Below are 26,565 nucleotides of genomic sequence, written 5' to 3' on the forward strand. Positions count from 1 at the left end.
TTAGGTGGTTGTGTCAGTGATCTCCTTTAAATTTGATGTTACCTAACCATCTTTGTATTATTTAAATGTATTTGATAGATTAATTCATTCAAGATCTTACAAATTAACTTGTATTGACCATTTTACTTGCTTTTATCCATTGCAGCTCTCATGCATTATTATATTGGTTAACATATGTATTTTTTTTGTTATAAAGTATTAAAACATAACACTGATAATATGAAAATAAAACGATCTGCCTAACTACCAACATCAATAGCTACACCCCAAAGTGAGATCTGATAATAAAAACCTGCCAGCGAGTGGTTCTCAGGAGGTCAGAACAATAAATGAACTATTACTCAGTACTCAAAAATAATCGTGAAAAAAAAATTTGCTTAATATACTTCTAAATGCAACTATACATGCTGACACGTTCAAAGTGCCTTTCAAATGCCACATATCTCGGTGCTGGTCCCACTTTAAGTAAGGTACAACATCAATAGTTTTGTCTTCTTTTTAGGAAATGATGGATACAAACAGGTGCAACCATAATGGCTAGTCAGAATTAAGATGCTATAAAAATATTAATGGCATTTGATATGAAAGGCAGTCTTAATTGCCACGTGGCACCAAAAATCATATCACTCGCCATGATGTTCATACCCAGAGGCAAAGGTGCACTGTTTGTTTACAAAGTGGCTGTGGAACTAGAGCACAATGTAAACAATTTTCATGTCCCTTACCTACTATATTCATGTGGGAAGTCTGTATGGGGCAGAGGTGGACAGAATACCAACACTGTTCAACCCTTGTTAATAACATTTCGCACACGCGCCTGTCAAAGTAATTATTACAAAATACTTCTTTTCCAAATGAAAGGCAAGTTCGACTCAGAATCTATGTAATCTAGTAAATTTTTGTATTTGAAAAATATTTGCAGGTCATAAACATATTAAAAAAAAAAAAATCCAATGAAAACTATGGTGATAACTGAGTGCGCTATTGGTAACTCAGAAACCTTGTATTCCTGTTGTAAACCAAGGTCGACCCCACAGTTGAAGATCACTGATTTAGGTTGTTGTAGTCAATATTTTGTGATGTGTGAATATTTACCAGTCAATAAATCAAATGCGCGATGCTTTTTAATTTTTTTTTCTTTTTATTAGAAATAGCATTAGCTGTACCCTGCACTGTGCATGATCATTAGAAAGCACACCCACACCCATCTTCTCATGATCTGTTTGGTTGAGAGACAAAATAGTCCAGTTATCAAAATCCTATGTACACTTAAAAACAAAAGTTCTTTTACGTGTGGCGGTCGGAGGGAGACAAAACAACTTTGAAGGAAGACTTGCGAGTTTGCGTTTGCTTCATTTTTTTTTTTTCTAGTCCGACTTGATACAGATTCCCATCCGATATCAATCATCCAGGCCGGGCGACTCTCCTTGCTGAATTCTCGAGGCTATCCGGATGGCTTCCTCCAATGACGGCTGATCGCTTAGCTGTACACATAAAAAACAAAACAAAACAAAATAAAACAAGGATTCATAAGGGTAAGAAAGAAAACATTCTATCGTTATTGTCGTTATTTTTTAAAACATTTTTTAGATGGGCTACTATTTCTCACTTTTCACAATATTTAGCTTTTTCGAAAAAAGTTCCAGCCATTTGCGTAGTCATACTTTCAAGTATTCACAGCATTCAAAAACCTAAATGCAGACATTCATGCCTTCAAATTTCCACAAATTCACGTGATGCTCATTCAATCTTAATGTCTCGTAAATGTTTTGTATCTTAATTCATCTTTATCATACTCAGCACTCAGAGCAACGTGAATCTCTCCCAATGACCTTCAGGTTTCTACAGAAATTCACTTTGTAGTTTGTTTTTTCTGTTAAACGTCACAGAATCCCATTGATGGCCTAGTTGTGTTTGCTTTGTAATTAACATGACAGAAAGTGGAAACCAGGTTTTTTTCAGGCCAAACAAAAGGCTGAGCAACAAACTTGTACCTTTGATGTGAACGAAGCCCCTCAGGTTATTTGGAGGCCTCAACTCGCTTAATTAGATTTCACTTTTATTGCAGAGTTTCTAACTGGGAATATTAAAGGCTACCACATCTTATCAATATCAACCATTTCTTTCTACATCTTAGAGAGCATTTGAAGAACTCTTTTCAAAATGTGACAAGTAAATTTCGATTATTCTGAGATAAATGACAATCATCAGCAAATTTTACAAACATTAAATATTTTATCCTACTTAAAAACTAATATGTCAGTCTATATATTTCAGTGAATGTATTCGAGTGAGCCAATATGTTAAATGACATAAAAACAACCCCGAATTTATGTGACTTTGTTGAATAATATGAATTACAGTATGAAAATAGTAGAGTGCTCCAGTAGTGGGAATCTGTGCACAACTGTCATTAATGTGATTGCTGCTTCTCTTTAATAGGCATTTCTATAATGGTGTAGAGAATTCCACTGGTCCCCATGAGTACCCATGCAAGTTAATCTTTTTTTTTTTTTTTTTTTTTTTTTTAAATCATTGAAAAATTATCAGTCCAACTGTTCTACAGCAATTACTGAATTACATGTAGAACAACATGTTGTGTGGTTTTCCTCATCAAATTGGCCAGGGTGGGCCCCAGTGTCTCCAGACTTAATGCAAATCACATCCACAAATAGATCACGCTGGCTGAGATTATGCGTGGAGAGACTGGATTTAATCACTCTCTATGATCTGAACTGAAACTCGCCTTCAGTATTGATGTCAATTCGCCTCAGATCCGGAAAGCTATAGAAATGATACAATTTTGTCGCCAAATGAACTGCAGAGCCCATCTAATCTCTGTTGCGAACCAAAACAACAGCAACCGGCGAGCCATATAAATTGCCTCTCAGATTAATTAAGTGTAGAGAATAGTGGGCACTCTATCGTCTGTCGTTGAATACTTAGTTTCCAGGTCACGATTTCTTAGACATAATCTTGATGTATTGATTAACAGCAGCTTTTGCACTCCACTTTAACTCGGGTGCTTCAAGATGTAATTGATCAACATTTCAGTGAGTACCAACCTGCACAGCAATGTGAGTGCCATTGGAGGTGGCCAGTAAAGTAACTGGGTGAACATCTTCTTGCTCATGGCTGAAAGTGGCCTCCTCCACACTTTCAAAGGAAGTCATGCCGGGTGTCATGATGGCCACCTGGGGGAGTCAAACAGATACTCAAAATCAGTGGTGGGCAAAGGTTTCAGGGGCCAGACAAAAATTTTGAAATAGTTCATTTCTACCAATTACCTCATAAAATAAATATATTAATTATTCAGTAGTATTGCTTTTATTTATTACCTACAATAATCAATGAGCAAATTGCTTAGTAAGATGTGTTATATTATTAACCTATGCTAACACAGCAGTAAAGTCATTGTCATTATTACAGTAAATGTATGTTTGAAAAAAAATACAACTATAAAAAAAGTTTTAAGTATGCCCGTAAGTGAGCGGAGTTCCTTCTTGTGCTGCGTAACCACGTTCATACACCATGACCATCGTAAACAGAGGACCTCCAGTAATAAATATGTGACAATGACACATTCAAAGTAGTTTCTATACAACTTTGAGAAGAATACTGAAATTCACACCAAATTAAAAGGTTCAAAATGGACTTTGCCCGTGCTCAATTTTAAGCACAGTAACTTCACTTTGTAGAACGGGCCAATTAGAACACATGTATATTTATTTGCAGATTCATTGGCAATCACACTGACTTTTAAATGAGTTACAGTACGTATTATACTCACAAAAATGTAAGATATTAGGATTACAGGTGAAATTTCAAGATGAACCTATAATGTACCAAGATCTTTAAAGGTCAACTTCATTTGACCTTGTCTAAACTTTTCAACGCACATGTCAAACTGTTAAATGTTTCAGTATTATTTGCACAACTTACTGTTCTACATTACGTCGTGTTTTTTTGTTTTTACCTGAGCACCCTGCGCGGCCAGTTCGTGGGCTGGGATGGTTATGGTGGTGCCTTCTTGGGTCACCATAGTGATGGTGCCGCCCATGGCTTGCAAGTCCGCTTCAGAGATGCTAACCTGAGAAGGGCAAGAGAACACGACAATAAATTTAGCAGTATTCGGGTACACACATGATAATCAGATACCAAGCGCCAGCTAAGAAATACTTAGCAGTCCAAGTACTGCCCCCCTCCACCTATATTTCATATTATTCTAAGCCACTGTAACAGGATGCAGTTTGAACATTAATACTGTGTTTGAAGACAGGAAAATACACAAACATTGACTTTATGTACAGTTGGTAATGATTTAGTTAAATTGTATTGTACATTCAAGTTAAATAACAATTGCATCTTCTGGTAAATAAAAGTTTACTTGTACAACAAATCTTTCTTCTAGGATGCCCTGTAGAACTGCGCTGCCCCTCACAGGTCAATATTTGTACTACAGCAGACTTGGTGTATGTATGGTGTGCTGTAAAACACACCTTTAATAATTACAATTATATATAATATAAAATATGCTTGATGTTGTATGAATAAGTGCAGTTTTTTTATTAATAAATATGTGTGGACGATTCCACCAAATCAGTGTCAACTGCTTTTTGTAATACTCTCAAAATAACCTCAAAAGTTCTATATTTTTTCCTCTCCCTTTTTTTAAGCAATACATTTGATGATACACATTTTGAACAACTCAATGTGTATTGGTTCAACTCAGAACTTGTTTTACTACATCAGTTTTTTTGTACTGAAACCAATCACGCTCCTTTTATAAGTGCCCGCGGGTATGTATATAGCCTCTGAGTCAACTCATCTCTTTGAAACCTGTCTTTCCGCAATATGGCTGCCGATATGGCTGTATTTTTCGTTTTTATTTTTTTGCTGAACACTTTTTGAAGACCCGCGATGCACTGAGGCTGCGAAACCCAAACCGCGAAGTGGTGAGGGATTACTGTCTTATGTAATGAAACTAAGATGTTCCATTTCGCAAGATATTTGCAGATTTTGATTATTTTGTAGCTTTGTGAACTTTAAATGTTCAGAAAATAATAAAACGGATCTTTTTTACCCAATACCGGATCAGCTGAAAATCACGTGATCGGCCCCGATTTCCGCACACGTAATCTGATCGGAACATCCCTAGTAGGGGTGCACATGTTGAACCTCAATATAGCCTGGCAACACGGTACACAGCATAGTTTAGGAGCAGTAAGCACAAACATGGGCATTGATTCCCTCATCGTGGGGGTGGGTGTGTGTGTGTGTGCGCGTGTGTGTGGTCTTTCACATTTTAAAAATGGGTTATGATGTTCAAAATCTGTGTTTAAGTGTGTGTGTATCCGGCTTCTGGCACGAATGATACCTGCTGTTGGGTTCCGTCCGGCTGTGTCACCAAGGCGACGTGCTGCTGAGCAACCACCTCGGTGCTCTCCGCAGGAATGTGCTTGGAGCCTGAGTCCTCTTCCTCCAACGCCGCCGTAGTCGTCGGATAGATCACATTGGGGTCGTCGATGGCGTCTGGAAACGGGAAGTAGACCTTTAAACATGTGATTTTAAGTGTAATCCTGTAAAATGAGTTTAAAATTCCAAAGTCTTAGGGGCTCAAGGTGGGGGACTTGGGAGGGCAGTGTAGCACTTTTCGCCTTCTGCGAAAAACAATTCCTGCATGCACATGCCACTCACCTGTGAGCGGTTCAAAGTAGGCCTCCTGCTCCTCCTCAATGGGCTCCGTGTCATTGTGGGCGGTGCGCTTGTGCATGGCCAGCGTGGAGATCTGCTTGTAGGTCTTTCCACAGTGGTTGCAGTTGTAAGGCTTGCACGGCGTGTGGACCACGTGGTGCTTGTAGAGGCTCGAGTACTCGGTGAAGCGCTTCTCACACCCGGGTACAGTGCACACATATGGCTTCTCCCCTGAACAAGGCACAAATAAATGATACTCCTCAAGCTTCTTTTTTATGGCCATCAATGGAATGTTGGTCACTTTGATACATGCATCCTCCAAAATCCAACTTTATAAAGGGGACATATGTAAAATGGACTTTTGAATGTTTGCAGACCAATATTTGCGCTCTAGAGTGTCCACCCACCCATCAAGTGAAAAACTGAATGACCAAGCAACCCTTTAGTTATCCTCCCATTTCTGAAAGCAGTGAGCGAGCAATTCTGAAATTTGCCCAACCGTGGCATCACAATTCTGCTAATTTAGACCATGCTCTCATGTTCTAAATTATTTCCAAATGATATTTTCTCTGATTTTCAAGAGTATAAATCAATCATTTTTATCAAACCTCCCAATGACAACAGTATATATATATATTTTTTTTCAAAAATAAAAAGCTTAAAATGCACTGTTCCAAATTAATATATTGAGTTTCAAGAGATTTTATTGGTAATAAAAAACTGAAAACAGACATTTGGTGAATTTTGCAGCATTAGGAGGAGGTTGTATTTACTCAGCCCAAAATCTATTTGACAAAAAGATCTTAATAAAAGGTCAAGTTGCATTTTAACACGAGGCCACTTATTTGATTGCAGCTTCACAATTCTTAGCCACGACTCAGAGCGATTCATTTTTCACACACGGTTATGACGTGACGTCATCGTTAGTGATGTCTCCATGAAATTAGATATTAAAGGGTCGCCTCGTGATTTTCCTCAAATACTGTATTTAATTCTACCTCCTACCTAATCGTTTCACTGTATAAACACTGTATATATGAACGCTTACACACACAATTTTTTCAAAAAATCCGAATTAGCATTAAAACCTGCGGTGTGAACCTAGCCTATGACTGACTCGTAACGCATATCCAGTTGTCTCCGTTGCGTAACGGTAATATCAAATGCACAAGCTAGCAAACGGTGGGCGGCTTTTTTTTCTTCCCCCGCCCCCAATTGTGTCACAGGTTGAAATACCGCTCTCTACCGTTATATTTTTATTTTTTACTATATTTACAATTTCTTGCAACCAGTCGTGAGTTGTAAATGAGAAATGTTGTATCAAGTATTTATTGCAGAATTGAACAGGTATGCCGTTGAAGTTTCGATGTTGCTTGTGATGAATTTGTACACAGGAAAAACAGAATTACTGGTATTGCCCGAACGGCCGCAGCTGGAATCGGTTGCCAGTTAACGTGAAAGCCAGTTAAACTGTAACACAAACTGGTCCATTTACGAGCCCTATTCTTATCTTTTGGCCACTGAAACAACTGTTGGCCAGAATGTGAACAATGCATCGCCACACAGCGCTGAGGCATTTAGCTGAAAAACGCAGTAAGAATGACAAAGAGCAGCAAACGTGACAGTCAACAATGCAGTACCAGAGGTGACTGGTAACTCGACGTCACTATCATGCAGTTTGAATGCAACACTGCACTTAAAAAAACAGTATAAGAATTGAGATAAAATGTAATGCACATATTTTAGATAACAATTGTACCTTATATTAAAAATAAATAAATGCATATGTATTGCAATTAAAAGTTAAATACAACTGCACATTTTCAAAGCAAATGTCATGCATTTGTTTGTAAGAGGGCATTTGAGAGGCAATGGTTTCATGTTTTCATTACTGAGAACTTTGCCACGTACCTGACACTGAATAGAACTAGAGTGAGCCCACATGAAGCAATGGCCTAAAACATTGTCTGTACAGCTCAAAGACTTTACTCAGGAACAAATGATTCCAAACAATTTCAATGGAAAATGTTGTGCAACTACTAGCAGCACCAAGGATGCAATGGACCCTGAAGCTCGCGCTGTAGTTAAGAGGAAGTTACCCGTGTGGATCCTCATGTGGTTCTTGTAGTTGGTGGCGCTGGCAAATGAGCGGCCGCAGTTGGGTTCGGAGCAGTAGTATGGCCGCTCGCCCGTGTGAGTGCGGATGTGTACTTTGCGGATGTTGGAGGTGGTGAAGGACCGGCCGCAGCCCTCCACCGGACACTTGAACGGCTTCTCTCCTGCAACGCCACAAAAACAGCTTGCGTATTACCAGTGGCAGAAAAATGACTACAGATCCCAAAAAAAAAGGTTCCTGCGGGCTTCATAGCGTATGTATCTGTCACGATGATTTTGTGTCAGTTAGACTCACTGGTCACACAGATGAAGTGTAAGAAAAAAAATGTACATTTCAGAGGCAAATTTTTGAAGCTTTGGCCGAGTTCACAGTCGTGGTTGCGTACCTGTGTGCGTGCGCGTGTGCTTCTGAAGGTCTCCCGAGGTTTTGAAGGACTTGCAGCAGTTGAGCTCCTGACAACGATAGGGCTTCTCGCCAGTGTGCGTGCGCGAGTGGCTCTTCAGTCCATACCCTTGAAAAAAGAAAAGACAAGAAAAACCAAAATACATTCACTAGTTATTTTGTGACCAAATTAGGCATTTGACTGACTGTGAATTAACATAAAAATAAATGTATTTTCTAATTGATAAGTAAGCTAGGAAAGGCTCCATCGCATGCGCAAGCAGACTGAAAAATGTCACAGACCTTATAAGGCACGTGAACTCTAAATTGTGAAACGAAAAAAATTGTAAGAAACATATAATATACGCTGTATGAGACACCTGTTGCAAATTTCTTCCCGCATCCCAGATAGTCACACATGTACGGCTTGTCCCCGGTGTGCGAGCGCTCGTGCACCTATGTCAACACAAGCACACAAACATTAATGAGGCTTCTTATGGGTAACAAAGTACATAAAACAAAAAAATGAAATTGACTAAGTGAAAGCTTGTAAGTCAAAACATTCGTAATTGGTACACTGCAAACATATTTACTGTCAATTTTCACAAAACAAACCTTGAGATGGTGTGCAGTGGTGTACAACTTTCCGCAGTCCTCGTGCTCACAGCGGTATGACTTCTCGCCCACGTTGGCCACCCTCCTGTTCTCCTGACCCTGTAGCACAATCTGGCAGATGAGAAAAACAACACCATGAACACCAAAACAGATAAAGTCTGTGGAAATGAATGATATTCTTCCATACCCGCATATGCACGCCATTGTCTGCCTCCACTCTACCGAAGGGAACCAAAGGGTTCTCGATGTTCTCCACCTGAAGAGAAATGATGCCTGTGAGTTAACCTATGTACACACATGACGATAATAAGGCCAAATTCGATCAGTTTTCATACCAGCAAATATGTTTATGGTGTGCTGTGATGGTAATCAGGGCTACCCTCAAAGTGACCATAAGCTTCGAAGTACATACAATGTAAACAATACGGAACTTTTATTGTGAAAGTTGTACTTTTATTTTAGGTGCACAAGTGTGGTCACTAGTACAAGTGATTAGTAAGCATGAACTACAGCTCGTGTTGGCAGTGGTGCCAACTTAGCAACTTTTCTGACTACTCCAATGATTATTTTTCTCAAAAAGGAGACCGCAGCGGTCCTAATGTTGGCAACAATCTTACTTCCTTACTGGGTGGAGGTAATCGAGCCAATAGGATTTGGCCTTGATAATGCTGTATGTAAATCTACAGTCACTGTATCATTATCCATCACTGTCAAGAATATTATACTTTCCACTTATTTGTATATTTTGGAGTGAGGACGAAGAACAGCGAGTATGAATTTGGTGCACAAAATTATTGTTTTAATTTCTCACGGGTAAAAATGTCATTTCAATGACCTCTTATAATTTTCTTTAAAATAGACAGAGTTGTGGTTAGCATGTTGGCTTGGCCCTCAGCAAGCGTTCCAGTTTCTCATGTGGCCCCTTTTGCAAATTAACTGCCCACTCTGGTGTAGGGTCCCTCACATATTAAAAATGGGTCAAGATGTTAAAAATTGGTCTGTGTGCACCCCGCTTTGGCTGTTGAAGAGGGGTTGTGCAGATACACTAAAGGTGGTATTCTCTGGTCACCTTGGTGGTGTACTGCTCCAGCACACTGATGGTGTCTGGGTCGATGGCGGTGGCCTCGGCCTGCAGGTCAGCGATGGTGCCGTCGGCCTGGATGGCCAGGATGGTGTTGGGCTGCGGCATGTGCACCGTGTGCTGGATGTAGGCCGTGCTGCCGTCCTCCAGCTGCACCTCCTGCAGGCCGCCTTGCTCGTACGTTTCTGCTTCAACAAAAACATGTACAAATGTTTTTTGCTCTACATTTAAGCCCCTATCCAAAAAGTGGCGAACAATTGGAACTGTTGGCAAAGGTAGCGAAATGGGTCAGAGTTCGTTCAAGGTTGCAAATGTTCACAAAAACATTTGCCAACAGGTTTAGTGTTTTTTCTTGTCGCATTTTGAACATGTTGAAAATTCCCTTGTGACCATAAAGTGCAGGTGAACCTCAGATGAATGTCTGGCGACCGTTCGGCGAACATTTGCGACTTTGAACGAACCCCGACGAGAGTGCAACATTTGCAAACACGCTGAATTGTTTGCCATTCGGTGGGATAGGGGCTTTAGATTCATTACTTGTAACAACTAATCCTCTCATCACTGCACTTTATATCAGTAGGTGGGACAGGTACCTTTATCCGTCCGATGAGCTATTGCGCTGGCTGATCTTCATTTACGAGGTTTTGAAAGGCAACATGTCATTGCTCATGAGCACATACTAAATGCTCAGGCCTTATATTGTTATAAGGCAGTCTTTCTACAGCCAGCAGAGGGCGTTTCCACTTATGTATTTTAAATGTAATCAAAACTGTATCATTGATTTGCTCCACTGGAGTGCAGTTTTGAAAACTAAGATTATTACATGAAATGTCTCCCTAGTCTAAAAACTGATAAATGATGTAATCTTTTAGAAACCATAAAATCTTCAAATTCTACACAGCGAGTGCAGAATGAAACCCATTTTACCCAAACTGTGTTGTTCAAGCAAATAAATAAGGAATTTCAGTTTGTACTGATTTCAGGTGGCCAAAAGTGATAAAGACAAAAGGTACAATTGAACAACATAGACAGAATTTAATTGTGATATTTTAATACCTGAAGTTGGCTATAACAAATCAGACAAAAACCCACACAATTGGGAAGTTTCATTACACACTGCATTCGCTAAAACTGTTCAACAAAAGAAAGTAAGGTGGACACAAATGGCCAGCATATAGCCGACATGGTTAAAGTGGTCCCACGATAACACCTCAACACGTTCAAATGACTGCTTACTGCTCAAAGTTCCCTGGACTAAGAATTTTAGAAAACCACTTTCTGGTTTTCATATTTTATTGAACACAAATCTTCAGGACATGTTCGGCTTTTAATTAAGGACACCTGAAAATAGCCAAATTGACGACTGCGCTAACCGCTACGCAAAAATGTCTTTTCAGCCATGGCTTCTTGAGACTTTTTGTGAACCAACTCCTGATGTATGCCAACAAACTAACAGATTACATTTTTTTTTACTTTACCTTTGGGTGTGTGTATGAAGGCTGTTGTTCCATCTTCAAGTTGAACTGCTTGTCCATCTTCCAGCTGCAAACTGTCTCCTCCTGGAACGTTCAACACCACCATGATTTCTCAGCGAATCCCAACATACGTGATGTGTAAACTGACAACGACGCCGAGATGGCACCTGCTTTGGGCATGGACACGTGCCGGACGTAGGCGGCCGATCCGTCCTCCAACTGGATCACCTGGCCGTCCATGATTTGCGCTTCGGAGAAAGCCGGTTTAGCCTCGCGCTGGATGTAGGCGGTGGAACCATCCACCAGGGTGACAGCCTGCAGGCTCACCGTGTCCATGGTGTCCATCTGATCGCCATCTGGCGAGGGAACACAACTTTGAGGCGTACAAGGAACCTTTCTACACTCACTGATGTCCCCTGAACACAACGTTATTAAACTCCATCATATGTATTAATCATGCGTGGAACATTATGAAATAGTACTTTCAATTTCATTAATCACGCTTCGCTTTTTCAGCCACATGTATGTGTGAATGATGAATAGAGTTATGTATTATTGTAAAACACAGATTGGTGACAGTTAGCTGGATGTCTCTTGCCACCCAGGAACCTTTTTTATTTTATTTTGAATACTATCATTGACGCTATATGCTAAGCTGGAAGGGAGGAATATATCACCATCAAGGCTTATTATTCAGCCTTGGTGGATGTCTGTGCTCTGCTCAATGCCTTTGTTCCAGTGTGTCACTCCATCTCTGTGAAGCTGGAATGAATACAACTTTTGTGTCGAATTTGAGCAGTGGAACAACAAATTAATGCCTTTTACACTGCCATTGTGCCCTCCGTGTGGCTGTTCTGTACAAGAACTGACACGGAATCGGGGAGGGACATAAGGTATTCTAAGATGTCGATCAAAGGGTTTAATACTTAAAGCAGAAGTCAAACCCCCCCAAAATCTTTAAAATAATACGTTATATGCAGCCCCAATAGTCTAAACACGGCATTCTGATTGATGTTGTGTTTGTGGTGTTAAGTAGTAAAATCCACCCGTTTTTGTCCATCTCAGGGTCCACTGTCTATCGATACGTGCCGCGCGGTATTTCTATCCCTAGGTGTAAGTCATGCCTAAGGCATGGGGTTCAATGCTGGCGTTATGGTTTGGAAACAACAACCCGGAAATCGAGAAGTACAGACTTGGTTTTTACTCAGTGTTAAAACGAAAATGCTGATTGGACAAAGAGATTTGAGTTCTGCAATTATTTGCTCAACCCTAAGTGGCTGCATGGTTCGTCAAACGAACTGAATTCGAGAATTGAAAGCTTGAATCTTTACTCGTGAAACTGAATGAAAAGTCAAGCGAACGAAATCTGTGTGGAAAAGATTTGAATTTGTATTTGTAAAACTGAATGGGAAAAAATATACAGCATTGAATTATTAGTGAGGACTCAAATTGTATAGTTCCGTTTTTTTAAAGGTAAAGATTCAAATTAAACAATGCAAATTGAATTGATCTCATTCAAATTCATTTTTTTGATTCAATTGTTCAAGTTTAGCTATTCAAATTTACATTATACAGATTCAGTTTCTAGTGGCACAAATTCCAATAGAATGGGCACTTTGGTTCAGCTCACCCGCCACAGTCACTGCCTCGGTAAGGCAAAGCGTGACGGGCTGCCCGTCAGCGTCTTGAAACTCCGTCATTCCCTGGGAGTCCCGGTTGAGCTGTGCCAAGAGCATGCTTCAGCCGCTGCAACAACACAACACAACACAACATGGGTGACACACGTACAGAAAAGTGGTGAGCAATTCATCATAGTGCTAGTTGTCACTATAGCTAAACTGTCCCACTAAACATACAAAGGCATACGACACACAAAGTGGAAAAGGTTGCTCCGGTAACATGACATAAACATCCCTGTTGTGTACACTTTCTAATCGACTTCTAGATTTGTAGGTTAATTTTCAATATTTTTGTCTCTTGTGTAAGCTTATCAATGATTGTGAAATATGGTGATTCAAGAGCGCCCAAATAAAATGACTTTGTTCAGAATAGGTTTGCAAAGGGATGGAAAATGTCTAGTAGGTATTTGGAAAGTTGCTGGTAAATTGTGGAATTTTGGAAAGGGTAAGAATAAAATACATATTTTGGTTTGTCAACATGACATCCATGCAAAAATTATTTCAACAGATTTATTTGTAAGTACAACTTTGTCTTAAATACAAATTGTATTTAACTATCAACTCTTTTACTGAAACATTACATAAAATATTACACTTCCACCCTATACTAAACTTAATCAAAAAATAAAAATATCAACAAAGTACCATTCAAAATGTTAAACGAAGTCTCCTCAGGCAGCTAGTAAAAAGCGAATTCTCAGAAAATGGCTAAATACATCACCTCCTAAATTGGAAGAGTGCTTTGGAACATTTTTTCAATTATTTAAAATGTAAATGTAACCTACTGCTGGCAATTGAAAAATTTCAACCAAATTTGGGTAAAACGGATAGATTTTATTACCCTGACACGTACTAAATCTGAACCTAAACCAAATTAATTTCTTCGTTTGAATATTAGGTAAGCCACCTTTGTTCATTTGGATGTTGAGGGAAATGGATGTTATAAATGCTAAAAATTGTATTTTTGTCCAAATTTCTCCAATAACCAATACCTATCTTTATGTTCAGTATTAAGAGCAAACCCCCTTATCAAATTAATTCCTTATTTCCATGGAAAGCTTCCAACTTTTGAACATTGCGCCAATATTGCAACTTTAGAATGCTGTTTCTTTTGGGCAAAATTACTACATAGGCCCGTGGTAAAATACTGCTTTTGTAATATAGTTGCAGAGCATTCCCTCATTATATCGCAGTTCATCATTTGCACTATAGCTGACACTGCAATTTTTAAGATACATTTTGGGAGTTTTTACAGCATTCTAACTGACTGTAATGCTCTCACATGTGGGGAAAGTAGAGCCTCTGTCACAGTAGCACTTTTATTAACCACCGGGAGAACAGTAAAACTCAAACACGGTCACTCAGAACCTTGCTGTTGGCCACAGCTCGCATCTGGCCACTCACATGGAGCTTCAATGACTTCACACATCACCGCACCAGGTCCCGCCTCTTAAAGACACTTAGATGACTGATGAACACAGAGGCTACAATATGTACAGTATTTTTCCATACATTTTATGTTTGCATGTTTTTGGTGTGTGTTGAAATATGTTTACAACTTTACAATGCTTTACAAATTTGTTTAAGTGCATTTAAGTTTAAAATTTGTTTTTTTCTATGGTTGTTCTAAATTGTAGATTTTCACCTATTGTAGTGGGTCTGGAACATACCCCCGAGATATTTGGGGGCTCAGTGTACACCGAATTAAACATTTATTTTGAGTGAGTTTGATCATTAGACATTATGGTACATCATCATACAATCCATTTGAGTTCAAGAAGACAATTTATAACTACTGTGGTTCGAAATAAGGTTTCAAAATACACATTTGTATCTCAGGGAAGTTAAAGGGACTTCCGTACGTGTACTTACTTTACAATTCCGTTAACGCAACTTCTGGCACTTGGAGTAGTATTATACACATCAGTGCAATCACATAATCGAATATGACAAATTATTTTTATGCCCGGGTGCAAGGTTTGTATATTTTCAAACCAACTAAAACATACGTAGTTTATTATACTTTTATGATGGAGCTCTGCGATTATAAATGTGGGTCAGCCCGAAAGTGGTGTTAAATGTTCTGTTTTAGCACAATAAGGACATTTGTGCTTAAAATGGACATCAATAACATGAAATGCACCTCTCAAAGTCATGCTCTTTAATGTTTGTAACTTCCACACGCTTATTAACCATTTCATCGGTTTACCAGCCAGTTGAGTTTGTGACGGTCTGCATTTGAATAAGGACAGAATACACATCCGTAGATCATTAAATATTGTGGCGTAGTTGCTTTTATTCAAGACTTGCCACGCTCGAGGGCGCCTAAAAGCACACTTTTATTGCAGAGTTAGCATCCGTGCTAACTGCGGCAGCTATGCGCTGTCACGACTTTGTAAAGACGTCGTTCCGGTTAACGTGAATATTGTCACGAACTCGACTACTAAAAGTGTGTTCAACTCCGCGTTCGTAGGCTCATTTGGGAGTATCCAAAGTGCTAAAAGGTGAGCTAACGACAGTTAGCAGTCGAGCTGCCGCCGCATACTCGTGTTAAGAAGACAAGACGAGACGAGCTCATTTATGATATCATAAGCAATTTTCGCCCGTCGCCGACTTGTCAATGTTAAAAACGACGCTAAAATCGACATTCTCCGTCCATCTTATGACCGTCGGTAGCAGCCAGCCACACCCTCTTGCGGGGTGACGGCTGTGGGAATACTGCACACTGGGTAAAAACCAATTTATATACGAACCTCGGGAAAAATTTCCAACAATTCCTCCTGTTCGACCACCATGCACCAGTGCAGGAAACACTCGACACCCGGAACGTGTATGAAAACATGACGCTGTGGGTGATGGCCCGCCCTCTTGATATTTACCCGCATTCTGATTGGCCTACACTTGCAAAGACGTCCCTCATTGGCCAAGGTGAACGTCCATCTCAGACTAAACAAACGTAAATGCCTTAGTAAACTGTTGGGAGTTTTGCTGTGATACGTCTTCGCGTCAGCCATATTGGAAGGGGCGGATATGGCCTCCAATGTATGCAATTAAATCAATCAAATTTTAGTTAGACTGCATAGCACTTTTCATACATAAAAATCCAACTCAAAAGTGCTGTGCAAAAAAACAGACCCGCCCCCTCCGTCCGAACGTAAAGTCAAAGACATTTGTCCACAAGCATGCCAGCGCTCACACACACACATTATCTCGAAGCAGGCCGACAATGACAGAATCATCTGCATATTTGATAATTAAACTGTCATTATGATGGCTACAGCAATCGTTAGTATATAAAATGTAAAGAAGTGCGGATAAAACACACACTTGAGGTGAACCAGTTGAACATGAAGGCGGGCTGGACAAAATTCCATTCACTCTTGCTTGCTGTGATCTGTTTAGAAGGAAGTCTAAAATCCGGCCGACCAGATAAGCATCGAGACCAAAGGAATACAACAGTCTATCAGCTAAAACATGAGGCTGACATGGTTCTTACTTACAAATGTTTATAAACCAGGTTAAGTAAGGTAGCTGTGGCATCATGAGCACCTCTATTATTTCTGTAAGCAAATTGTAGAGCAGGGGTGCTCAATCCCGGTCCTCAAGAGTCCCTATCCAGCCTGTTTTCTATCTCGCCCTGCCTGCAACACACCTGATCTAAATGATCCGCTCATCACTATCGCTTTGCAAAAGCCTGATAATGATTGGGATCATTTGTATCAAGTGTGTTCAGGAAGGGAGCGATGGAAAACCGCATGGATAGGGGCTCTTGAGGACCGGGATTGAGCACCCCTGTGCCCACCCATAGAGATCAAAGCTACCGACCAGTAGAAAGACCCGACACATGGAGGAGGCCCCAGGAGGACTGAAATGGACCGAAAGCGACAACCCAAAAAGTGCACAGTTATTTTGTGTGTGTGTAGTGTGTGTATTGTGTTTATGTTTGTGTTTCTGTGTTGTGCGAATGTTTGTGTGTTTTCTCATGTGTGTATGTTGTATTTGTGCCGTGTTGAGTGCACGCTGTATAACTTGCGCTGTGCGTATTTTTATGTTACGTTTTTGTGTTGTGTTGTTGTTCCATGCTCCTGTGTCATGTGCTTCTTACTGTGTACTAGTGTGTGTGTGTGTATGTTTGTGTGGCGTGTACATGCGTTTTATGTGCTGTGTATGTGTTTTGGTGTGTGTTGTTGCATGTTTTTCTATTTATGTGCTTGTGTGTGTTGTGTGTTTTTGTTTTTAATTGCAAGACAATCTAAAAAAAACCGGTGGCTTCATCTGCAAAATTATGACAGCAAAATCATTTTCTTGGAGGGGGGGTTATGTTTGTACAGCAAATAGATGGATTATTTATTTATTTTTTTTTAATAAAAAGGTGTTTTCCAGAAGAAAATGTGAAATATTGCAACAGGGGTGTACATTTCTTAAACCCTAACCTTTAAAAACAATCAACATAACATTGCAAATTATCTTTCACTTTTTTCCCTAAAAAAATACTATGGAGAAAATGAGCCCCAACCTTTTCTTTTAGAGCCAATTTCAAGGTTGTGATGATACTTAACACTCAAACAATTGGTAATTTTCCAACCAAAACAATAGCGTCGTCTCACACTTTACCACTTCCAATATGGCGGCGTTGTCTACGTACGATTCACGTCATCTACGTGTGTCACTATTCCTTCGCACACAGGGCGGAAATAATAGTCTCATTCACGTTCCCAGGCCCCTGAGAGGCGCCATTCCGCGTCGCTATTCGTATTGTTCGACACATTTCGACATTTGTATCCTCCCACAATCAACACGCCAGAGGTCGAACACGCGTAGGGCGACCGTTCCCGGACGCGGAGACGGCACATGTTGCTTCACCCCGCGAACGATGGCCGGCACGGGTGTCGTTTGGCGACGAACGGCGACGTGCGAGGAGGCTAGTTGGGCTTCCATGTTGAAAACAAGGCCGTGTGGGAAAACAGAAGGGGAGTGTGGGCAATGCAGTCTGGCCGACACAGCGAGCACCTGACCGCACCTCGACCGACAACCATCAATGGAATGATGAAAATTAACTGGGATTGTTTTGTTAAAATTACCTAACAAATATGTTTGTGTACAAATACAAACATGTCTGCTGTGTGTATGTTAATTCTGTATATAAGTATATATAGTGGGTGTATAAAAAAAATCTACATGCCCTCAACATTTCCCACTATTAATGCAACCCAAAATAAAGTTCCTGACATGTTTTTTGTTTTTGTTTTTGCATTATCATGGAAGCCTTAAGATATTGTGCCAATGCTGACTGTGCTACTTTAAACTGTTAACTCCATTTTGGCAAAGGCCCTAAGCAGTTAAAGCTGAAAAAAGCACAATAATGCTACCACCATGCTTCACTGTAGAATGGTGTTCTTTTGGTGATGAATCATGTTGTTTTTGCACCAATCAAACCTTTTGGAATTGTCGACGTCGATGTTGATTCATATTAGACTTAGATTAGATTCAGGGGTGTCCAAACTCGGTCCTCAAGGGCCGGTGTCCTGCCTGTTTTCCATCTATCCCAGCTGCAACACACCTGTTTCAAAAGATCATGATCGTTATCAAGCTTCTTCAGAGCTTGCTGATGAGCTGATCATTTCAATCAGGTGTGATTCTGCAAGGAGAGCTGGAAAACGGGCAGGAAAGCGGAGCTGGACACCCCTGGCATTAGATGATGGGGCTCGCTCAGTTTTTCGGCTTGTCCACCCAATCACAGCTCTCGGTTCCCGCCACTCAATGCTTCCACCCCAATCGTAAAATTCAGATCAAGTCAAGTCCTGCTTCCCACATCCAAGCTAGGCTTGTCACGATGCTAGAATTTCAACTTCAATACCGATACCCATTTCGATACCACACGGAACAAATTAAAGGACAGGCTTCTTTTTTTTTTTTTTTTTTTTTTACTGTAAAACTTTTTTTACCACCCAAAACTTAAATGATCATTAATACAATAGTTTTTTTTAAGAGGTAGTGCAAAGAAATAGTACAGCTTCAGTATTTAATTTCGACAACCCTCTGTACAGTCAATGCTTGGAACACATTTTAAGTTGTCTGAGCCTGGGGTAGTGCAAAACAAAGGAAGAAGTGCAAAGAACAAAACATACAAAAAAAAAAACAATTATTCATCTGTAAATTGTCTGAACTAGTGCAAAGAAATAACCATACTGTGCAACACCAATGGCGCATAATTTTCAAGTTGTTTGAGGTAGTGAAAAAGAATAACACCCACCACTTACAGTAACATAAATTGACAACAAAATCTGTAAGTTGTCTGAGTATTTAGACCCACATGTTTATCTATTAAGGCAAGCCAACAAGTCACAGATAATAATAACAATAGTAATAATAAGAAAAATTAAAGAAAATAATTTAAAATACTTTCAGTTATTGGCTATCCAGAACAGTAGCAGGTAGGGTTGGGCATCGTTTGAATTTGGACGATTCTGGTTCCGATGTTTTGATTCGATTCTGGTTCCTAACTATTCGCAATTCCGATTCTTAACAAAAAAAATTAGGAGTTATTTTTGGGCAATTCACATGAACTTCTCTGTTCTTCAATTTCATGAACTTTTTACTATTTGTGAACTTTACCATGGATTACTCAAAGGGCTGTTTTTAACCAGTATTTATTTTAATACATTTTTTTTTTGCATTATTATCTCGTATTATTTTTCACAAGAGCTTTATTTTTGAGAAGTTCAAGACAATACAATAATGCAGCTGTCACTGAAAACATGGTACGGAACACCAATTGATTGGCTAACCTTGTCTTTAGAAAGAAAATATATGACGAACACAACGCTGCGTTTTATGGGCAAGCAAGGAAAAGTTATCTAATCTCAGCAGTCTATGTGAACATATGATGCATATGTATGTCAGTGTTTATGTAAAGGCTGCAGCTGCATATGCTATAGGCTAAATATTAGCTGGATAGGTGCAATTGTGTGTTGAAGTTGTTGGCTCAATGTTGCCATTAGACGTACTTAGCCAATTCTGACTTTTGGGTCATAAACTGCATCGCATCAGTTCCATAGCGAGGCGTCGGCCGAATGACCGAGAGGACCACGTCAGCTCGAGTGGGGGTGAGCTTCCGTGCTATTGCGACGTAGCTTCGGCGGCAGGAGCCCGGGGATGCGTGCCGTGCGCACTTTTTTTTTTTAATTGGTCATACTTCGACTAACTAGGGAGTCGACGAGCAGTCTGCACTTGGCCTAGCAGGGAGGGAGGGGCGCACGGGGCAGGCTTCGGCAGTGTGTGCGGGACCAGTAGACCATTAGAGCACACGTTGGCAAAGCGCTGTTGGTATCGAAGTCAGTGGTTTGGTATCGGTAATATCGATGCCACAGCAAGCTAGTATTGTATCCGTTCAAAATGTTTAGTATCGAGTAAGTACCGAAGTATCGATATTTTTGACAAGCCTAATCCAAGCACAGCTTTTCGTTCCATTTTCCCCCTGCTTTTTCGACCAAGCACAGCTCTTGGTTCTATCTAGCCGCAAAGTCTAATAATAGCTCTCAGTTACGCTCTCTTCATACTTCCTACCAATGACAGCTTTCAGTTCCACTTGCTTCCTGATTCTACATCCAATCGCCATTCCTCGGTTTTACTCTCTTCCTGCTTTGTCCAATCACAGCTCTTGGTTCCAGCTAGTGAATCCAATAACAGCTCTCAGTTGTGCTCTCTTCCTGCTTCTATGACCAATGCAGCTTTCAGGTCCACATGGTTCCTGCTTCTACATCCAATTGCAGCTGTTGGTTCAACTAACTTCCTGCTTCTTCACCCAATCACAGCTCTCTGTAGCGGCCACTCCCTGCTTCTACATATCAGAGCTCTCGCTTCCACTGGATTCATGCTTCTACGGAGAGAAGAGCAAATATGTGGGATCGTTTTTGGAAGGACCTTGTTTAATCGTCACATGTAAACATCGATGACATCCCTCATGACTGTCGGTCCCGACAAAGACAACCAAATTGCTGTTTTTCTTTTTTTTTTTTTAATTAAAAAAATACTTTATTGTGATGCATCATTTCACTTTGATAAAAAATATGCAGGCTGCAAAAAATACATAACACGTTGACATCAAATAATAGATGTTGAGCTTGATGTAATCAAACACACGCATGCAAGTTTGCTTTGGTTCAGAGGTTAAATGTGATGCTGACCGTTTCACCAGCATCAAGATCGACCATCTGCGTTTGCTGCTGTGAGCCCGGCCGGCTGGCACTGATGCTGTACAACCCGGGAGCCACCTTCATGTAGAAGTCGTCCGGTGCACCTCGACTCCAGCCCTGAAGACCAGAGGAGAAAGTTCAGAAGATAAAGGAATTGCTTGGTTTTAGTAAAGAATGGCCGAAGGTGCAGCTAAACGCGCATGTGATGCGCATCCATGACTTAGCGTCATCTTCCAAAGATGACGCTATTTGGACAAGAGAAGTTCCTCACCATCGCTTGTGTGGCAGTCTCCCCAAAGCGACGTGGAGTACTGTAAATAAAGCTGTTTTGCAAGGTATTTCCACAAAAATGGGCAACACAAATATCCTGTTGAATTATTTGAACAAGTCCTACCCAAGTGATAAAAAAAATGTGGAAAGCATGAAAAAGTTTGCACAGCCTGCCCACGTGAACATGAGCAGTTTAGCCACTACTGACTAGCCGTACAGCCACGGGACCAAAGAAGCAATCAAATGTGTCACCTTTCGATCGTACACATTTGCAAGTAGCAATGATATGTAACACCATATGTAGGATCCTAACTTAATAATTATAAGGGTTTACATTTCAAGACATTCATTATTTCCGAGGGGTTGAGCAATAACTAATTGACGTACTAATTTTCTCTGTTCATCTTTTTCATTTTGTTTTAAATGCGGATTCTGTATCGGTCCGTAGTGGTGAAGAGGGAGATGAGCCGCAAGGCGAATCTCTCAATTTACTGGTCAATCTACGTTCCTACCCACACCTATGGTCACGCGCTGTGGATCGTGACCGGAAGAATAAGATCCCGGATACAAGTGGCTGAAATGAGTTTCCTCCGCAGGGTGTCCAGGCTCTCACTTAGAGATAAGGTGAGAAGCTCGGTCATCCGGGATGGGCTCAGAGTCGAGCCGCTGCTCCTCTGCATTGAGAGGAGCCATATGAGGTGGCTCGGGCATCTTGTCAGGATGCCACCTGGAGGCCTCCCCTGGTGAGGTGTTCCGGCCCTGAGGACGACGCAGGACACGCTGGAGAGATTATGTCTTCAAGCTGCCACTGAGTGGCTTGTCCTAATTGACTGCCTGTATTTTTAACAGTGCAATTCAGCATGCTGTTTTTTACAGCATACAAACCCCACATTGTACTGTTGATCCAATTTGACTGGTATGTCTTGCACAGAATGCTTTGGCTTACTACATTTAATTTAGTGAGGAAGAGAAGAGGAGGAAGAGGACACAAGTGTCAATAAAAAAATGGGATGATGATCGCTTGGCGACCATGGTGAGAACGGGACTTCAGCGAGCTGCGCAAGACCCTTTCATGTTTGTTCTTTCAGTTTTCAAATCTAATCGAACGTGTCATCCGAGTTTCTTCTCATCTTCTCCCCAAGATAAAGAGAGGCAACCGCTAAGTTTTTTCATTGGCAAAGGAGAGTAGAAAAAAATAATAATACAGTGGATGTGTGTCAGGACAGAGGGGCGTAACACTGCGATAAACGTATAATAAATCTGATGTTATTGTTGTTTGTTAAAAGATGCATGGGTAAAGGGCATTGGGAAAAAAAAAATCACATTAAATTGGAATCAGAATATCGAAGGAAAAAAAAAAAACATCAGATTATTTTTCAAAATACTTCAGATGTAGCGGGAAGCACTGCATTTCATTTGAATGCTTCAAAAGATGCTGCGCTACCAGTATCACGGTAAACTATGTTGTACTCACTTGTTGCCAGAGCTGAGACGAGGACGCATTCCTGGTCGCCCTGACGTGTTTATGGTAGCGAGGCACGTGTTTCTTCTCCATGTTGGAACCTTGAGAGCATCCCACTGAGTCGTAGAACTTCTGCAACATACATAAACACAATTGAGTCTGATGAAGACCAGTTTTGGAGTGTGTGGGAATGATCAGTGACAGACTTTGCAATGGTTGCGGGTCTCCGCCATGAACTCAACGATGGTGGAAAAGGCCTCCTGCAGCTCTGCCAGCGTTTTCTGAAAACAACAAACATGCAATTGAGTCCAACTTTTTGTGAACAAGGGACTTTGAGTCTTGTGTGGCACATGTGGTGCATTTGAGTAACATTTGTTTGTGCTGCTTGGCAAGGAGCATTGAGTGGAGAAGGAAACTGCCAAGTTAGCTCCTCACACTTGTAGACAATTTTGCTACATACATTACATATTGGTGTTTTTTTTTTTTTGGTAAGTTTCTACTTCTTGTTTTGTTCCTAGACTCTCAGCAAGAACTGTTATCACTTATCAACCCACTTATACTTATGGCCGTCTCAGACTACAGGACTTTTTTCATCATTCACAATGGTCGCGCTGTCAGACTACCACATAATATTGTTCTGTGTCTTGGACCAGGTGAGATGTCACACTACAAGTCCATCCCAGCACACCCACTAGTTGAAACACGGCATTCTGGTTAATATTGCGTTTGTGGAATATGAGTTAAGCAGTGATAGAAGTCGATAGAAGTGAAAAAAAGGCCACCCACAGAGATGGCTAAAAATGGGTTAACTCTTATTGCACAAACACAATATTTACCAGAATGCCTTGTTTCAAGTAGTGGGCTTGCATAGAACATATTCTTGAAAAAAATATGTTTGGGTTGACTTCCACTTTAAGGTAACAAATTTGTTTAATGACAAACACCACGTTCGCTAATCGGCTATGGGCTTTAGAGTTAGCAAGCTTAGCATGAGTTGAAATACTACATAGACTTTCCAATACTCCCCTCCTACTGTCCGTTCCTTTTTTCACCATTTTGATTGTTTGTTTGTTTGTATGAGTGCGCTACGTCCAGTCTCTCATCATAAGTAGGTGGACACTGTGTTCCTATTGGTCAATGCCGAAGAACCAATCGAAGGATGACGTAGGACATGGAACACTACGTGGCAAGACGAACAAACAAGACATGCCAGACTTTTCTCATGGTGGTCATGAAGAGTCCAGACACCAAACAACCAATTAGGTATTTCACATTACACGGGCTACGATGTGTCAAGGCAACTCAAAATCGGCTATGAGACTACGTTTGTCTGAGTCACGTCTGTCAGCCCAAAATTGGGCTACATTCGTATAGTCTGATGATTAGTCACATCTGTTGGTGCTATTTGATAAGAAGGAAGCATTGAGCAATTTCTTGCACTAGTCAGCCGATTTGATTCGAACCCTTCCAAAGTCTCGATTAGGCATTCTATAGAACATTTTTTTTTCCATAAAAATGCAATTAGTCACACTTGTCTGCATATTTTCATTCTCTAAGATGGGGCCCAGACGCCCTGCTCATTCTTAGGTGCTGTTAGTGGAGGAGAAGCTAGCGTTAGCTCACAGCTGATAACCAGCCGGGTTGATGGCAAACAGCAGCAAAAGCCGGTAATAAAATAGCTGAGGGGAAAGTACTTGCATTTTTCATGGATTATGAATACAATACAATACAATACAATGCAATGAAGGGCCATAACCCTTTCTAATAGAAGAGTAGTGCTCTGTTTTGTGGCATATGCAGGCAATTATCAACGCAAGTAACGGCATGGCTGTGTCACAGAAACACTACAGTGTAAATGTTTGTCACTGTCAACAGGCCTCACCTTGTGGTATATAGCCCCGTCTTCATCTGCCACAGGAGTGTAGGTGTGTGGCGGTTCGTTCCAGTCCACCTTCCGCCTGGAGGCCCGCTCTAGAACCTCCAGTCCCAGACGGGCAGACTGTCGCAGAGAATTCTCAAGAGCGGCTAGCGTCGCCATGAGAAAAACCCTAAGAAACAACCCTAATTAATATAATAACTCGTGACATTATGAGATCACCAAAAGTGGAATTCTTATTGTTTGTGATAAAACGAAGTGACCGAATGGATGACTTGCTTATTCACTTGGAGCAAATCAAGAGCAGAATCGTTTGTTTTAATCAAGATAAGATATTCCTTAATGATAACCAAAGGGGAAACTGGAGTTACAGCCGCACAGTTGAAAAAAAAAAATTCTTACATACATGTATAAAATGTGCATGTGGCGATTCAACATGCATTTCTGTGTAGGTTTAATAGTTTCACTCACCAGAAGAAGACCACAAAATGTCGACTCTCAAAATTATCACTTAGTTCACACTTGTCCAAACTACAAATGCATGGAGATTGTTAGCTTGTAGTGATAGCGCGACTTTTTTCTACGTAAAACCTGTCTGTTGTCTTCACCCGTTTGACAAATAATCTCAATTTCGGTGCTTTTGTAGAAGCATAGTGATCAGTTTAATTATGTCATTATAGCGCCAATTTGCGCGGCGTCAGCAAGTCTCGCGCGATATAATGCGATTAGCGAAGGGCGTTCCGTAATAACTTTGCGATTTGAGTGATTTAAAACGTCAGCATGAGTCAAATTTTGTAGACCAGAGAATACCTTACTTTGACTCGTCACGTTGAGCCTCAGAAATGACACTTTCCGCACCACACAACAGAACAGGACAAGAACGCAGAGGATCCCTCGGTTTTTTTAAGGCACGCCTTCCAGAAATGAAAACCCCGGAAGTCACATGCCTAAGCATTGTAGTTCTCATTCGGCCATTTTTTGATATTGGAAACATCGTCTCGGATAGTGTTGTATTTATTATAGATAAAAAAAAATACGTTTATGTACAGTATGCTTGTGAATTTGGATAGCAAAAGGGTTGCCCCCTTTTACAAAATACACCGTAATATTGTGCTTTAATTTTTTTATTGGGGGAGGAAAATTGGAGTACAGTCCCTTCAATCTAATCAAGGCCGCTCCTCAATTAGGTGTGACCACTGATCATAAATGTATTTTTCGGATTCTATATGAACAGATAATACAGTGAGCAGCAATAACGCAAACAACTTTAATAAAATTGACACAATTGAACAACACTTTGGGATTCAAGGTGTGTATTTTAAACATCACAGGTCACTTTTGAAAATGACATCTTTGTATTACAAAACTCAATTTACCCCAAGTATGGTGTTCGTAATTTTGTTACTCAGCCAGTGTTGATGGGTCTGGTAGACCCGCTTAGAGTAGGGGTAGAGGACTCCAGTTCCTCAAGAGCCATATCCTGCCTGTTTTGGATCCCTCCTTTACTACAACACAGCTGATTCTAATGATCAGCTCATCAGCATGCTCGGTAGAAGTCGGAAAATTTTGTTTTTAACCAAAACAATCAAAGAATTTTCTGTTAAAATACTCACACAAACATTTAATATTTGCCCTTTACCTTCGTTAGATCACATTTATGAATTAATGTGCTAATCCTTTTTTAAAAAGTAAAACATAATAAAAAAAAGAAAAACCCGTAA

General features: G+C 40.5%; 2 protein-coding genes across 6 annotated transcripts; both read right to left on the reverse strand.

The window, feature by feature from the left end:
• Positions 1 to 1,118: 1,118 nt before the first annotated feature.
• Positions 1,119 to 15,884, reverse strand: znf143b (zinc finger protein 143b). 3 transcript variants are annotated; one of them, XM_086029309.1, is made up of 15 exons: positions 15,795 to 15,884; positions 12,993 to 13,108; positions 11,530 to 11,718; positions 11,366 to 11,446; positions 9,876 to 10,072; positions 8,994 to 9,062; positions 8,807 to 8,905; positions 8,572 to 8,647; positions 8,196 to 8,321; positions 7,794 to 7,973; positions 5,698 to 5,925; positions 5,378 to 5,532; positions 3,977 to 4,090; positions 3,066 to 3,194; positions 1,119 to 1,484 (listed from the first exon to the last, which is right to left on the reverse strand). In XM_086029309.1, the coding sequence occupies exons 2-15, from the start codon at positions 13,096 to 13,098 to the stop codon at positions 1,401 to 1,403; spliced, it is 1,833 nt and encodes a 610-aa protein (XP_085885435.1). In that variant the 5' UTR covers positions 13,099 to 13,108; positions 15,795 to 15,884; the 3' UTR covers positions 1,119 to 1,400. The 3 variants fall into 3 exon arrangements, with proteins under 3 accessions (XP_085885435.1, XP_085885432.1, XP_085885434.1); XM_086029306.1 differs by having other exon boundaries at positions 8,807 to 8,917; XM_086029308.1 differs by lacking the exon at positions 15,795 to 15,884 and adding an exon at positions 14,446 to 15,753 and having other exon boundaries at positions 8,807 to 8,917.
• Positions 15,885 to 19,022: 3,138 nt separating this feature from the next.
• Positions 19,023 to 25,805, reverse strand: akip1 (A kinase (PRKA) interacting protein 1). Of its 3 annotated transcripts, none has more exons than XM_086029635.1 (6): positions 25,316 to 25,568; positions 24,851 to 25,016; positions 23,175 to 23,249; positions 22,981 to 23,100; positions 21,228 to 21,353; positions 19,023 to 20,920 (listed from the first exon to the last, which is right to left on the reverse strand). In XM_086029635.1, the coding sequence occupies exons 2-6, from the start codon at positions 25,004 to 25,006 to the stop codon at positions 20,882 to 20,884; spliced, it is 516 nt and encodes a 171-aa protein (XP_085885761.1). In that variant the 5' UTR covers positions 25,007 to 25,016; positions 25,316 to 25,568; the 3' UTR covers positions 19,023 to 20,881. The 3 variants fall into 3 exon arrangements, with proteins under 3 accessions (XP_085885761.1, XP_085885759.1, XP_085885760.1); XM_086029633.1 differs by lacking the exon at positions 25,316 to 25,568 and adding an exon at positions 25,660 to 25,805 and having other exon boundaries at positions 19,024 to 20,920; XM_086029634.1 differs by lacking the exons at positions 19,023 to 20,920; positions 25,316 to 25,568 and adding an exon at positions 25,660 to 25,805 and having other exon boundaries at positions 21,036 to 21,353.
• Positions 25,806 to 26,565: the final 760 nt, after the last annotated feature.

Source organism: Filicampus tigris, chromosome 4 (genome assembly GCF_054856515.1).
Source record: "Filicampus tigris isolate MCC_2025a chromosome 4, RoL_Ftig_1.0, whole genome shotgun sequence".
NCBI classification, from domain to species: Eukaryota; Metazoa; Chordata; class Actinopteri; order Syngnathiformes; family Syngnathidae; genus Filicampus; species Filicampus tigris.

Bases quoted from the DNA above. Each gene is read 5' to 3' on its own strand.
- akip1 (XM_086029633.1), bottom strand. From the start codon at position 25,799: ATGCTTAGGCATGTGACTTCCGGGGTTTTCATTTCTGGAAGGCGTGCC. The intron at 25,017-25,659 runs GTAAGGTATTCT...GTTGTTTCTTAG, and splicing joins GCTCAACGTGACGAGTCAAA to GGTTTTTCTCATGGCGACGC. The intron at 23,250-24,850 runs GTGAGGCCTGTT...TGTTGTTTTCAG, and splicing joins ACGGGGCTATATACCACAAG to AAAACGCTGGCAGAGCTGCA.
- znf143b (XM_086029306.1), bottom strand. From the start codon at position 13,098: ATGCTCTTGGCACAGCTCAACCGGGACTCCCAGGGAATGACGGAGTTT. The intron at 8,918-8,993 runs GTATGGAAGAAT...CTCATCTGCCAG, and splicing joins ACAATGGCGTGCATATGCGG to ATTGTGCTACAGGGTCAGGA. The intron at 8,648-8,806 runs GTTTGTTTTGTG...GTGTTGACATAG, and splicing joins CCACTGCACACCATCTCAAG to GTGCACGAGCGCTCGCACAC.